The sequence below is a fragment of the Dromiciops gliroides genome, chromosome 2, assembly GCF_019393635.1.
Source record: "Dromiciops gliroides isolate mDroGli1 chromosome 2, mDroGli1.pri, whole genome shotgun sequence".
Lineage (NCBI taxonomy): Eukaryota > Metazoa > Chordata > Mammalia > Microbiotheria > Microbiotheriidae > Dromiciops > Dromiciops gliroides.
In genome coordinates this window covers 641,256,964-641,272,296 of record NC_057862.1, presented here as the reverse complement: position 1 = coordinate 641,272,296, position 15,333 = coordinate 641,256,964, and the positions used below count along the sequence as shown (strand labels likewise).

The 15,333-nt window shown below is 44.0% G+C and overlaps 1 protein-coding gene across 1 annotated transcript in view; it reads right to left on the bottom strand.

Annotated features, from left to right (window-relative positions):
• LOC122742716 (hepatocyte nuclear factor 4-beta-like) overlaps positions 1–15,333 on the bottom strand; it is a 75,662-nt gene that overhangs the window by 32,228 nt on the left and 28,101 nt on the right. The window contains exon 4 of the mRNA XM_043987157.1: positions 4,439–4,545. Coding sequence (XP_043843092.1) covers positions 4,439–4,545 — 107 coding nt within the window. The remainder of the gene's footprint in view (positions 1–4,438; positions 4,546–15,333) is intronic.

The following is a 15,333-nucleotide window of genomic DNA, read 5'->3' as shown; positions in this document are numbered from 1 at the left end:
ACTCCAGCTCTGTCATTTGTTACCTTTGTGATTTAGGATAAATTGATTCTCCTCTCTGAGGATCTCTAGGGGCCCTGCCAATTCTGACATTCTCTTTTCTAAAGGTCCTTTGATCTCTGTCATTCTATGAGTCTATAAAAGTTGAGTAGCCTAGAACACTCTGAATATTCTGGAGGGCTGAGTTTTCAGGAGTGGCTTACACAAGGCTTTATGCACAACAATTCACTGTGGTCAGTCAGTACAACCAAGATTGTTTTTTTTTTTCTTTCTATTTGACAGAGGAAGGAATTGGTACCCAGAGAGGTTAGAAGAATTTCTTTGCTCTGTATGACCAAAGCTCTTCAGGCCATCTGACCAACTCCCAAATTTTATAGTTGATGAAACTGAGGTCCAGGGAGGCTATGACTTGCCTTAAGTGATATAGAAAGTCTGTCGGAGGTTGGATTTGAACCCAGGCCCTCTGACTCCAAGGCTCATTCCACTGGATCATGCAGCCTCCCTCAGGGTTAGTAAATAACAGAGCCATGACTGGAATGTGGGGTCCGGTGCTCTTGCTGCTATTCAACACTGACCCATAAAGGGAACAGTTCCAAAATATACCGGGAGGTCTGACTCTTGCTTTCTTTTGGTCATTACTGTTTTCATGTTGATGCTTAAGTTGGTCTTTTTTAAAAAATTAATTAAAAACATAAAAACAAAGCCAGTCACTTCTTTCTAGATCACTCATAGGGGTACAAGTATTTCCAAGCCTTTTCCCAGAAAATATTCTTGCCCCATGATTGATAGATAAATGGACTTGGCTTTTAGTTTTAGTTTTGCTTTATTTTTTAACTTCAGTACCAAGCTTATATGACTGGCTTCTTGATGTAAATCTCTCTCTCTTTTTTTGGGGGGGGTGGGGAGGGCAATGAGGGTTAAGTGATTTGCCCAGGGTCACACAGCTAGTAAGTGTCAAGTGTCTGAGGCTGGATCTGAACTCAGGTCCTCCTGAAGTCAGGGTCAGTGCTTTATCCATTGTACCCCCTAGCTGCCCATGATAAGATGTAGTACTACTATCTGTCACAGAGTTAATCTTTTTTTTTTTTGTGGGGCAATGAGGGTTAAGTGACTTGCCCAGGGTCACACAGCTAGTAAGTGTCAAGTGTCTGAGGCCGGATTTGAACTCAGATCCTCCTGACTCCAGGGCCGGTGCACTATCCACTGCATCACCTACCTGCCCCTGAGAAATGGACTTGGAAAGAGCTCTACTTTCAGTTTATTACCTGTGTAAAATGTGTGGGGTTTTTTAAATGCCTTTTACTTCCCTTTTTCCTTTCCCCCTGTCCATTAGATCTATGAGATAAAACCCTAATGTTACAGAGGAGAAAACAGAAGCCCAGAGAGGGAAAATCTCCTCCCCATGGTCACCCAGCTTAGTTTAGGACTAGAACCTAGGCCCTTTTCCTCCTGGCCCCATGTGTTCTCTCCATTAGACTAACGCTGGCTCATTCACTTCCCACTTGGCTGTTTAGCTTGGAGGCCACAGGCCCTTTTCTGTGAAGCAGCATCGACAGATTTATTGGAAATGTGAAATTCCATGTGTTTTTGGTCTCTGGTTACACTGCGACTTCCAAAAAAATGCCTTCAGTTGGTGGTGACCTCGGTGATTTGGTGCCCTGGCACCATCTGTCCCCATTTCACAAGGGTGACTACTGAGCGATTTATTGGTCAGAGCCTGTCCTTGGCAAGGTCCAGCAACTTCTTCCTTGGTCCTTCCATCCAAAAGGTGTGGAGCAGTGCCCCCTCCCCCCTCCTCAGCCTCAACCTTGGTGGAGCCACCCCTGAAACAAGGAGCAATGTAGCTGTGTGGCTGGTCAAGTTGACACCCATAATCAAGAGAGAGGAAGACCCTACAGAGTCTTTCCCCTTGGGAATCAACTCAGAAAAAAATGACATTTGAGCTGAGATTGGTGATGGTTTCAGGAAAGAGACCAAGTGAGTCAGCAGTTGCCAGTCGGCCTGGGTTTTATTTTTTATTTTTTTCAACAGCTGCCTTAGACAGGATTCTCTATTCATGGTGAGGCAGGGATCAGCCATGTCTGGGCTCCTCTGCCTGTGTTGGACATTTTGCATCCCTCTCTAGGGTCTGTAGTGGGCAATGAGAGGACCAGAGTACCACACATTGCCTCCCTGCTGGTGGAGGTGACTTTGGGGAATAGGTAACTTCGGGGAGGAGCTCCACATGCTGGCCAGGCTGCTATAAACCTGGGTGCCCTCTCAGGGTGGGGCTGACTGCCTTGTGTTCTCTTTCCCTACTCTCCCATCCTAACTCCATCATGGGTGACTCTGATGATTTTGCTGGAAAGCAGACTCTCCCTGTCTTCTCTTCTTTGTTGCTGGAAGGGCTGGGGACCAGGAGAGAGGAGACTGGTAACAGATTTGAAATGAGCTGGATGATTTATAAGCTTCACCAGAGTCACTCTCTACAACTGTGATTTTTGTGTGGTGGTTCATTCTCTCTAGTTCTAAAAATTCTATGATACCATGATCTTATGATTCCTTAGTTATCTCCCTGATCTCCAGGCTTCATTAATAAATTACATGAGGCAACCTATATAAAGCATTTTCTAAACCTTAAAGTATAATGGAGTAGAAAAGTCTTGAGCATGACTCTAGTCACTTTGTGGTCTTGGGAAAATAATTTTTTTTTTTTTGCGGGGCAATGGGGGTTAAGTGACTTGCCCAGGGTCACACAGCTAGTAAGTGTTAAGTGTCTGAGGCCGGGTTTGAACTCAGGTACTCCTGAATCCAGGGCCGGTGCTTTAACCACTGTGCCATCTAGCTGCCCCCTTGGGAAAATCATTTTACTTCTCTAAGTGGTGGCTTTCTCCTCTGTAAAATGTGGATGTTTGACTGGATGATCTGTAAGTGTAAGATGGTCTATAAGTAAATGTTATAGGGATCAATGTAAAGTCATATGCTTGGATTCAAAAAATCAATTGCATGAGTAAAAAGTGGAGAAGACAGTGAGACAGCAGTTTGTTTAAAAAAATCTTGAGAGGGTTTCAGGAGACTCAATAAGAATCAACAATGGAAAAAAATTAAAAATAAAAGAATCAACAGTGGCCTGTAGAAGCTAAAATAGCTGATGAGATATTGGACTGCTTAAATAGAGGCAATGGGATAGAGGTGTTAGAATCATTGAAAGAACTAGGATATTTAGCTTGGAGAAGGGGGTAGCGGTGCTCCTAGACATGATAATTGTTTTCAACTATTTGAAGGATGATCATATTAAGAAGAGATAGGAACAGCAGGTGGAAATTGCAGAGTTATATGTCTTTATAATGTACAGAAACTATCTGTACCATTAGAGCTATCCAAAGTGAAATGGCTTCCTCAAGAGATAATCAATATCTTCAAGCAAAGGTTTGATGGCCCCCTGTCAGAAATGTTGAAGGGGGGATTCTAAGTTGAGTATGGGTTGGAGGAGACAGCCTATGAGACCCCTTCCTAGTTGGACATTCTTTGATCCCATCCTTTCCAAACATGTCCTGGGTTCCCAAAGTGCCATGTAAATGTTGGTTATAGGAATAAGAAAAATGGGAATAATTATCCTTTCCCTCTCACTCTTTTGTGAAAGTTAGAAGAGGTATCAGATGTGAAAGCATCTTACAAAAAATATAAGACCCATTCAAAATGTGAGAGGTTACTATGGGGACTGAGCTGAGGAACAGAGAATGTAGCTGCCATGGCATGGAGAAGGAAAGAGGAAAATTCCCAGGGGTGTGCTAGTAAATGTTTAACAATCAAGTCTGAAACTGAGTCCAAGAGAGGTAACTTGCCCATGATCATATAGTTGGGGAAAAAAAGTATATGTGATAGATCTTGAAGTTTAATCCATATTATTATTTTCTTCATCATTTTCTTAAATCAATAAAACAATCCATTGGACCCCTATTTGGTGTGCTTGCCAGTTTCTAAGGTGTAAATGCTCACACTGTAAATTTAACAATCGACTCTCAAGAGCTAGTTTGAATTGGTTCCAGCATGCTCTTGGAAATACCTCTCCTGTGTGTCCTGTGAGGTCCCTTCCTCATGAAGCAAGTTTATCATTTGTCTTGAAATGAACACCGTGAGGCAACATCTGATAATTATAGTCCCTGAGGGGACTCTCCACCTTCCACAGCCCCAGACTCAACAAAGGGAGGCTATGACATTGTTACTCTTTCTTTAGTGATATCTAGAAAAGTCTCAGAAACTCAGAATTCAGAATCTAAGAGAATAGGCAGCTCCTTCCTCTTTCTCCTGTTCTTCTTCCTCCCCCTCCTGTCTTACTCTCCTTCCTCCTCCTCTTCTTCTTCCTTTTCTCTCTCCTCCACCTCAACAACTACCAAATTTGAAATCCAAGATTAAGAAGGGATGATTAAAAAAAAGGACCATAATAAGAGCATTCTCCTACCTGGGTTGCCATCACCTCTGCCTGGGTCAGGATGGCAATCGAGAGGGACCCACTGTCTTCATAGCTGTTCCTGCGAATACTGATCCGATCTCGCTCATTCTGTACAGCTTTGAGAAGGAGAGATACACAGTCAACTGAGCATAAGGCAGGCTCATGTCAAGTCATTCCTGATCCATGAATTCAACTAACTGCTGAGCAAAGCCACTGAACAGACAATCCCTCCCCTGACAACAATCTATTGAGTAGTGACCAGGTGCTAGCATTGAGACAGGCTCCAGAAGAGATGGATACAGTGAAATATAGGATAAAGTACCTGTCCCAAAGGAGATGGCAGGCTGGTTGGGGAGACCCTTAGATAAGTGTCTTCCTTTCTCTTGGCCTCTTTTGTCAAAAAGGAAAGTCAGATTAAACGATCTCTAAGCTCCCTTTCACAAACTTTAAAATTCTATGATTTCATTGTATGACTTGAGAGAAGGGATCACAGGTGTACCATGGGAAGGGACCTTGAAGGTGCATCCATTTCATTTTCCAGATGAGCAAACTGAGTCCAAGAGAGGTAACTTGCCCATGATCATATAGTTGGGAAGGGACAGATCCAGGATTCAAAATCAAGTATTTTGGTGAAAAAAGCCAAAGTTCTTTATGGTGCAACTGAACTGACTACAACCAAAGCTGACTACAACAAGGCAGTTTTTGATGATAATGATATTATAATAAGTTCATGTTTCTCTAGGGATTTGTGGTTCAAGCACCTGTCTTACAACAATCCTGTGAAGGAGGGGTGTAAGAAAATAATGAGCTTTGTCAACACCTAAAGGCCCCAGCTGAGATTGATTTGTACTGATTAGATTGACTGAGATTGACTGACTTGGCTAATTAACATACTTAAAGTTAATCACTTAAAGTTAATTCAATTGAAACCACACCTGCCTGACTCTGAAGAGAGTGTGTTCTTAGAGACTGTGGACTCTGAACTCAACACAGGACTACCCTCAAGTCCAGTGAACCAATGGATTTGGGTGATGCTAGCCAATTAGCTTGAAGCAGTGTGGAAGGACTGCCTCTCTTTGGGACAGAGAGGGAGCTTGCTCTTTCAGTTCATGGCTCGAACAGGTGCTTGGTGGCAGAGGACTCTTGGAAGAAGCAGGCCAGGCTGAACTCTTATCTCTCCTCTAGGGCAGATAGATTTCTTTTTTCTTTCTTTTTTCTTTTCTTTCTTTCTTTCTTTCTTTCTTTCTTTTTTTTTTTTTGGTGAGGCAATTGGAGTTAAGTGACTTGCCTAGGATCACACAGCTAATAAGTGTTAAGTATCTGAGGTCTGATTTGAACTCAGGTCCTCCTGAATCCAGGGCAGGTGCTCTATCCACTATGCCACCTAGCTGCCCCGCAGACAGATTTCTTAACTTTCTGAAATCCACGTGTTCTCTCTTTACTATGTTTTAATCAATGCTTATTTAGCACCAGACTGGTGCTAAAGCTTCTCATTTATAAGTAAACCCTAGCTAGCTTTCCCTATACTTGAGACAGGAATAAGGCAACCATACATTAGATTTTAAAAAAAAAATTTTTTTAGTGAGGCAATTGGGGTTAAGTGACTTGCCCAGGGTCACACAGCTAGTAAGTGTTAAGTTTCTGAGGCCGGATTTGAACTCAGGTACTCCTGACTCGAGAGCCGGTGCTCTATCCACTGCGCCACCTAGCTGCCCCCATACATTAGATTTTAAACATCACAGAGGGAACAAGTATTACTATCTTCACTTTTTAGATGATAAAATAAGATTATTAGTTTAAATTTATATGACCCTTAGACTCTGTCCCTTTTCTTTTTTCTTTTCTTTTTGTTTTTTTGGTGAGGCAATTGGGGTTAAGTGACTTGCCCCAGGGTCACACAGCTAGTAAGTGTCAAGGGTCTGAGGCTGGATTTGAACTCAAGTCCTCCTGAATCCAGGGCTGGTCCTAGCTGCCCCGACTCTGTCCCTTTTAATGTTCCTTCTAGCTCTAAACATATTTCTCCTATCCCATAATCTAACTGGATCCTCACAACAACCTTGTGAAATAAAAGCTTTAGAGCTTTCATCCCCGGCTAGGTTGGTGTGGTGGATAGAGTGCTGGACCCAGAGTTAGGAAGACCTTAGTTCAAATCCAGCCTCAGACACTTACTAGCTGTGTGACCCTGGGCAAATCACTTAACTTCTCTCTACCTCAGTTTCCTCAATTTTAAAATGGGGATAAGAATAACAGCTCCCTCCCAAGGTTGTTGTGTGGATCATATGAGTTAATATTTGTAAAGAGCTTAACGTAGTGCCTGGCACTATTATTATTGTTTTACAGATGAGTAAACTAAGACTAAAACAGGTTAAATTGATTTGCCCAAGGTCACAAAGTAAATTCTGGAGGCAGTTTCAGAACTCAGGTCTCCTCCAATTCCCATTCCAAGTCCAAGACTCTTTCTACCCTAACCCTATTGTCTCAGGAAGCCAAGACCCAGCAAAGTGAAGTGATTTGTTGATGACAACACGACTCATAATTAGGGCCCTCCCTCAAACCTAGATCTTCTTACAGCAATCTTCTCCCATTACATCACAGCACCAGGTCAAACAGGTAAGCATTAGAAAAATCAAAGGAAGGGGAGCCAAGGTGGTCAGTGAAGGCTACAGCAAGGAGGTAGGGCTTTGGGTTGGGCCCCAAAGAATAGTACAAAATGGAGAACTGGCCAGTAAACTCAAGCACCTCGCTAATTGTGATTGCATGACAATTTCTTGCTATACTTTATCAGTGAATCAGGGTGGGTATTGGTCATGCCTGGCTGTCATAAAATGATGATAAAGCATTATTAATATTTCTTTAAAAGGAAACATCTCAAGCTTTCCCAACTTATCTCAAGTTTCCAAACTGTTTATATGGCACATACTCCGATAAGGTTAATTGCCACTATGGGGTTGCTTCAAGATGATTTTCTCAAGGTGATTTTTTTCCCCCATGATCCCTACAATTTCCTTAGAAGTCAGGCTAGGGCCTGAACAAGGTTGTTAATGATTCATCTGCCATGAAAACAAGGCGAATTTTGCCTTCTCTAATGCTGCAATATTTATTATGTTCCTAAGTGGAACAGAGGTCAGCCCTCACTCCAATCTTGGCTTGGCTATTGAAGGTTTGTCTCCCTCTTAAATGAGACAGAGCAAAATTCCACCCCTGGCATTGCACTTGATGTTTTAGTGTCCCTATTGCCACATCATGATGTATTGCAGGGAAGTTTGCTGAAGGCTCAATTGGTACACCCCAATTTCTCAACAGGCTTCCCAAATAATGGTCCCTTCCAGGTAGATACTTTGCTATTCCCTCAAATACAACTCCACTATAACTGAACTCAACATCTAACCTGGCTCAGCTATGTCCTAGATGTGAGATTTTTTGGGGAAAAATCACTTCTGTCTGGGACACAGTTTCTAGCTCTATAAAATGAAGGGGTTGAGATATCTCTAAGGTACCCTCCCCTCAACTCTGATCCTTTGATCTTCCCTCCAGAACTTGTCCCTGCTGCTTTTCTGATTAGTTATAAATGGTACCACATGCTTAGCTACCAAGGTAGTTCTCTTTGACCTTTCTCTCCCCTTTATCCCTTCCCCAGAGTAAATCACTAAGCTCTGATGAGTCTCCCCTCATGCATCCATTTCCTACAATCTCAGTTTCATTGGCTTCTTCTGTCCATCCATTCTCTCTGCCACCCCTCTCATCCTTATATTCTTGGACCACTTCCAAAAGCTTCCTAACTGGAACCCCAAATGTCTGTCTAGTCCATTCCTGGCGCTGCCATCTGGTTTAAATCACCACTTTGATTTTGCCCCAAACCTTTTAGTGGCTCCCCATTGTCTTTGGGATCGAATCCAAGTTCTTTAACATGCCATGAATGGGCTTTCGCAATCTGGATCCAGTCTCCCAGCCTTATGTCCTGAGTGCTTTTCTGTACAAACCCTCTGTTTCATCAGGTCTAGTCATGTGCTGTTTATATGGGAGGCATCCCGCTTTCCTTCCCACTTCCCCTGCTTTGCTTACACCATTCTCCATACTTAGGATGCCTCCCATCTATTCCTAAGGAAAGTATATCTATTTGGGGTGGGGGGAATGAGTTTGAACCTTACTTCTTTGAGAATCCCTCTCCTAACCTTACCAACCCATTCTGTCTCCTTTGCCTTCCTATCTACAACTCACTTTGGCATTTAATTATTGGTATATATATTTTTTTTTGCGGGGCAATGAGGGTTAAGTGACTTGCCCAGGGTCACACAGCTAGTAAGTGTCAAGTGTGGCATTTAATTATTAAACAAGGCAGAATATGGTATTGGTATATACATATTCTCTTTTCAAAGAGATTGTTATGTTTCTTGAGAAAGGAGACTGGGGCTTACATTCCACTGTCAATAAGAAACATTAATCTAGAGCCTATTTAATTGAATTCAACAAACATTTATTAAGCCCCTACTGTGAGATAGACACTGGGGATACAGAGGGAGAAGTCAAATAGTCTTGACCCTCAAGGAACTTACATTCTTCTGGGAGATATACATGTACTGTGAAGTCCTATGTGATAGCATCCCTGGCCTCATGGGACTTACAATCTAGTTAGAGCGAAAAAGGCACTCAGTAATCCAAACCAGAGAAACCTTCTAAATAAGACAATTTCAGGGGGAAAAATCTTTATATATTAATCAGGTAGAAAAACATTTTATATTTCACTTTACCAAGCTCAAGGCTAGACTGGAATCTAGGTTTTTTTAAAAAAGTCTTTTGATTCTGAGTCCACTGATATTTCTCATGTAAATTGTCCTATAATATACTCTCAAGGGTATCAAGACATAAGGTATTATAAAACATTTTCCCATATTTGTCATATGATAATAATAATCATAACTAACATTTATAGAGTATTTACTATGCCAGACATGATCTCATTTGATCCTCATAACTACTGTGGGAGGTAAGTGCTATTATTACCCCCATTTTACAAGTAAAGAAGCTGAGGCAAACAGAAGTGAAGTGATTTGCCCAGGGACATGCACCTATTCAGTAGCTGAGATTAGATTCAAACTCAGGTCTAACTGACTGGAGGCTCAGCACTCTGTCCACTGCACCACCTAGATTCCTCCAGGAAGCATTACAGTATGTATGGGCAACATGGACAAGAATCACTCAGGATGAGAAAGCATAGAGGGATTGTGATGGGCATCAACAGAGGGAATGCCAGCCTGATATAAAGGCACTGATGTATTCAAGTAAATGTTTCAGAATCCCAGACGGTCCAGCTCCCTGCCGGCTCCGATGGTCTATCCTTTGTGCACCCTGGAGGACCCTTCTGAGCCCTTTAACAGACACAGGCAAAGATAAGCAGAGGAGCTGGTTAAGCCTCAAAGGAGCAGCAGATGTCACTGTGTGTGGGGGTACGGTGGGGGGTAGGAAGGGGGCTTAGAAGTGGGGCAGCTAGGTGGTGCAGGCCAGGAGTCAAGTAAACTCATCTTCACAAGTTCAAATCTAGACACTTACTAGCTGTATGACCCTGGGCAAGTCACCTAATTCTGTTTGCCTCAGTTTCTTCATCTGTAAAATGAGCTGGAGAAGGAAATGGCAAACCCACTCCAGTATCTCTGCCAAGAAAATCCTAGAGAGTTCGAGTACCAATCCCCTCAGCACTGAGCCATGCACGTGGTTGCAGGGCATGGCAGCCAACCATTTCCCTGTCCCCAAGATGGTACAAGTGCTGATAGGCAGCTTTGTGGGTGATAAGAACTATGGGATTTCAGGAGAAGGAGTTTCTGGGAGACAAAGAACAAGCTGAGCTTGCTCATTATACCAATGAGGGCTGAATTTGGAGTAAGAGACACTAGCCCAAAGCTTGGCTCTCTGCTACTGCCTATCTTACCATCTGGGACTAGCCCCCTACCATGGGTTAGTTACTTGAGCTTCCTGGGCCTCAGTTTTCCTCATCTATAAAATGAAGAGAATCACATGACATTAGGGTCCTTTCAAACCCTGAATCTGTAAATCTATGCTCAGGAGACTTCTTCCCCCCCCCCCCCAATGAATCATGGCTCTATTATGTGTGATCCTGAGCAAATCACTTTCTCTCTGAGCTTCTTTTCCCTTGTCTATAAAGTGGAGATGATCCTATAACAAGTTCTTTTCTTTCTTTCTGGTGGGGCAATGAGGGTTAAGTGACTTGCCCAAGGTCACACAACTAGTAAGTGTCAAATGTCTGAGTTCAAATTTGAACTCAGGTCCTCCTGAATTCAGGGCCAGTGCTTTACCCATTGTGCCACCTATCTGCCCCCATTACTTGTTCTTTCTACCTTACAGGGCTTTTGTCGAGGAAATACTTTTTAAACCTTCAAGTGCTATAGAGAGATGGGCTACTATGGTGGGTTTGACTGCACAGTACAAAAAGTACATGTAGTAAGGGTTCTGAAAGGGGAGACAGACGTGAAGGTTGGAGGGTTCAGTGTGGTTTTCCTGAAGGAGGCTGGGCTTGAGTGGGGACTTGAAAGATGAGGCAGGGGTTGGACAAGTGGGAGGAGGAAGAAGAGATAGTAAAGTACACTGCAAAGGGCCAAGTGAAGACATTCAGGGGTAAGGGAAGTAAAGTGTGTCTCTCTAGCCCTCCATGCTGCTTATAGACAGAGAGGGCAAGGAGCAGAGTGGAGACACCCATCCACGGTAGGGACTCAGCCACGGCCCAGCTGAACTGTGGCAGAAAGAGATCCTCTGTTCTCAGCTTGGCTGTGCCATGAGACCGGGGGTGGGGGTGGGGGTGGGGGTGGGGGTGGGGGGTGGCCTTACACACTGATGAAGCCAGTGGGTCTGTCCTACCTCTAGGGTGTGAGTTCAAGGCTACTCTCTCTCTCTCTCTCTCTCTCTCTCTCTCTCTCTCTCTCTCTCTCTCTCTCTCTCTCTTTTAGTGAGTCAATTGGGGTTAAGTGACTTGCCCAGGGTCACACAGCTAGTAAGTGTTAAGTGTCTGAGGCCAGATTTAAACTCAGGTCCTCCTCAATCCATGGCCAGTGCTCTATCCACGGCATCACCTAGCTGCCCCTCAAGGCTACTCTCTAACCTGCTGAGGCCCAAATCTCTGTTTCAGGTATTTCTCAATTTGACCATTGCCTCTAGTTCTTCTATCTCTCCCCACACCTGACCCCTCCTTAACCGATTCTCCATGCTCACCACTATCTCCCCTAGGTGTATTTTCTTATCTATAGGTAGTAAAGAAGCTTCTAGAGGAGAAGGGACCATTTTGTTATGTCGTTCTATCCCTTAGAGCCCAACAGAGTGCCCAGCATCCAGATGCCAAAGGCTTTTAACAGAGTCCAAGTCCCTTATTCCATAAACAGGGATGAGTCTTTAACTTCAGCTCCCTCTGGGAAAGGTGTCAGTGGGACATGTACCTTGAAAGGGATAGAACTGATTCCGGATCTTTGGGATTTTGTTTTGTTTTTGGTTTAGGGAACAGGGAGAAAGAGAGAGAGAGACAGAGAGACAGAGACAGAAACAGAGAGACAGAGAGAGACAGACAGAGGGACAAAGAGACAGAGACAGAGAGACAAAGATGGAGAGATAGAGACAGAGAGACAGAGACAGAGAGAGAGAGAGATAGGAAGAAACAGAGAGAGACAGAGACAGAGAGGCAGAGAAAGACAGAGAGACAGACAGCGAGAGACAGAGAGGGAGACAGAGAATCAGAGAGACAGAGAAACAGAAAGACAGAGAGAGAGAGAGATGCTGCGGGTGGGGGGGGCGCGGGTACAGTCAGAGGGGGAAAGAGGATTCTGGGAACTTTAGTCTTGGTCTCCGTTAGGCTTTGTTGTGGCTCAGCCACGCCTGGGACTCTGAGGCAGCTGGAACTGCTGAATGCCCATTTCCTGTGGCCCATGGATGAGTCTGTAGTTGCCTGAGGCCTTGCCATGAGGCAACAGTCAGGAAACACCAGCCTAAGCAGCTTTTCTTTCCAGGCCACCATCCCCTTGTTCCCTCCCACTGCCACATTGGCTGTTTTTCCACAAGCTACATAGTTCTCAGCTGCCTGTTTTTCCTCCCTTCCCAGCCTCGGAACAGTCCCCCCAGGACCCTTGCTGATTGTTCCCCCAAACAGTGGGTTTGACAGGACACACCAGTGAGTCATGAAGACCAAAGCCCCCTTCTCTTCCCTCTCCTTCATAATCATGGTTTCATGGCACTGTCATTGGATGAGTCACCCAAGCTTCAAGCCTTGAGCCATTTTGGAAAGCTCCTTTTCCTTCATCTTCCATGTTCCCTGTCAAATTGGGTGGATTCTTTCTCCACCTTCCTTCTACCATGACCCAAATTCAGGCCCCTATCAGCTTTCCCCGGGACTATTGAAATAGCCTTTGGCCTTGACCCCTTCCCATCTGATCCATCAGTGGGAAGAGGGAGCACTGGCTTGTGGAGTCAAAAGACCTGGGTTCAGATCCTTCCTAGCTATGTGACTTTGGACAAGCCCCTTAATCATGCTGAGCTTCAGTTTCCACATCTGTAAAATGAGGGGGGAGTGGCCTCGCTGACCTCTGAGATCATTTCAAGTTCTAGATCTAGGAGAATGTCAATGTTAAGCCGATAAATGCTTGTTAAGTGCTAGGAACTAAAAAGGCAATAATAAAATGAGAAAAAACAATCCATCTTGCTTCCCGCTGCCAAATGAAGCTTCCTAAAGCAGGGCCCTTTCCTTTTCAGACATCTTCAATGTCTCTCTGTGACTTTCCAATCCAGCCTCAGCCGCAACGACTAGCTATGTGACCCTGGACAAGTGCCGTCACCACTGTTTGCCTCAGTTTCCTCATCTGAAAAAGGAGGATAGTAATAGCATCCACCTCACGAGGTTGTGAGGACCAAGTGAGATACTAATTGTAAAGCACTTTGAAAACCTTAAAGTACTATAAAAATACTAATTGGTGTTGCTGTTGTTAATTATATACAATTGTTGTTGTTGAGTCGTTTTTTAGTCATGTCTGACTCTTTCTGACCCCATTTGCGGTTTTCTTTTTTTTTTTTATTTTTTGCTGGGCAATTGGGGTTAAGTGACTTGCCCAGGGTCACACAGCTAGTAAGTGTTAAGTGTCTGAGGCCGGATTTGAACTCAGGTACTCCTGAATCCAGGGCCAGTGCTCTATCCACGGCGCCACCTAGCTGCCCCTGCGGTTTTCTTGGCAGAGATACTGGAGTGGTTTGCCATTTCCTTCTCCAGGTCATCGGACAGATGAGGAAACTGAGACAAACAGGGCCACACAGTTAGTAAGTATCTGAGGCCAGATTTGAACTCAAGGAGTTTTCCAAACTCTGGGTGCTCGGTTCTCTATGCCTCCTAGCAGCCTAATTATATAAATTACAAATTCTTGAATCTGCCATTCCAGACTCTCTAGAACCTGACCCCAATGACATTTCCTACTACCTTCTACAGGAATCCTCCAATCATTCAGATTGCCAACACTCCGGCACATTTTTCACTTGGAACACACCATTGTCCCCCTCCCCAAATGCCTTGGCCTATTCTCTGACCCTATTTATGTCTTCTCCACCTTTGAGGTCTGGTTCGGCTCTTCACGTACTCCCTGAAATCTTCAAGGGTCAACCCAACTCACCGTAATCTTCCCCCCCTCTCATCTTCCAAGGCTCTTACTTGGCCCTGCTCATACATTGACTTGTTCTGTCAGGTATTTCATCAGAGTAGTTGGATCATAGAGCAAGGAGGAACCTAAGAACTCAGCCTAGCAAAATCCTCCCTTAACCCCCAAGAAGGAAAGTGATTCATTCATGGTCAGAAGTGAGGTTCAAACCTAGATCCCCTGATGGCCCAAATATCTTCCTATACATATATGGGTAAGGAGTTGATCAATCAATTAATTAATCAACAAGCATTTATTAAGTATCTACTGGGTGCTGGGTATACAAAGATAAAAGATAGTAATACCAATAGCTAGCATTTTCATAGTGCTTTCAGGTCTGCAAAGTACTTTATAAATATGATCTTTTTTTTTTTTTTTGGTGAGGCAATTGGGGTTAAGTGACTTGCCCAGGGTCACACAACTAGTAAGTGTCAAGTGTCTGGATTTGAACTCAGGTCCTCCTGACTCCAGGGCCGGTGCTCTATCCACTGCACCACCTAGCTGCCCCTATAAATATGATCTTAATTGAGCCTCACTACCCTGGGAGGTAGGCACTATTATCATCTCCATTTTACAGATAAGGGAACTGAGGCACAAAGTGGTTAAATGACTTGCCCAGGCTCACACAGCCAGTAAGTATATGAGGCTGGATTTGACCTCAGGTCTTTCTGACTCCAGGCCCCCTGCTCTATCCACTACCCTTTAGAAATTTAAGTTCCATCAGATGGAGAAACTCACAGGGAGTAAATTTCACTTTGGATTTTAGATTGCATCTTCCTATGGAAGGTGTAGACCTGCTTCCAGACCACTGGTTGAGGAGAATGAAGGACAACAATTGGGCATGCCCAGAAATATCTCACTGAGGATGAGGCTGTCTTCTTACATCTCACCCACTGAGGATCCATTAATTGACTTGGGGTATTATGGGTTGGGACCACCACTTAGTGCAGGGGACAAGCTCATTTATAGAGGCGACTCTTTTCTCAGAGATGATTTGGGTGGAGTGCCCCTTGAACACTGAATCACCATAGTGGAAAGAGAGTAGCTTTCTGCCTCTGATACTTACTGCCTGGGTGAGCTTGGGCAGATTAATCTTTCAGTGAGCCAGACAATTCTCCAAAACCATAAGTTGAAGAGCAGTTGACAACTTGTATTGGCAGAGAGATTTTCTTCTCTCTCTCTCTCTGGGAGTTCCTATACAGTTAATTAAGAGATTTGGTGTAAAAAAAAATC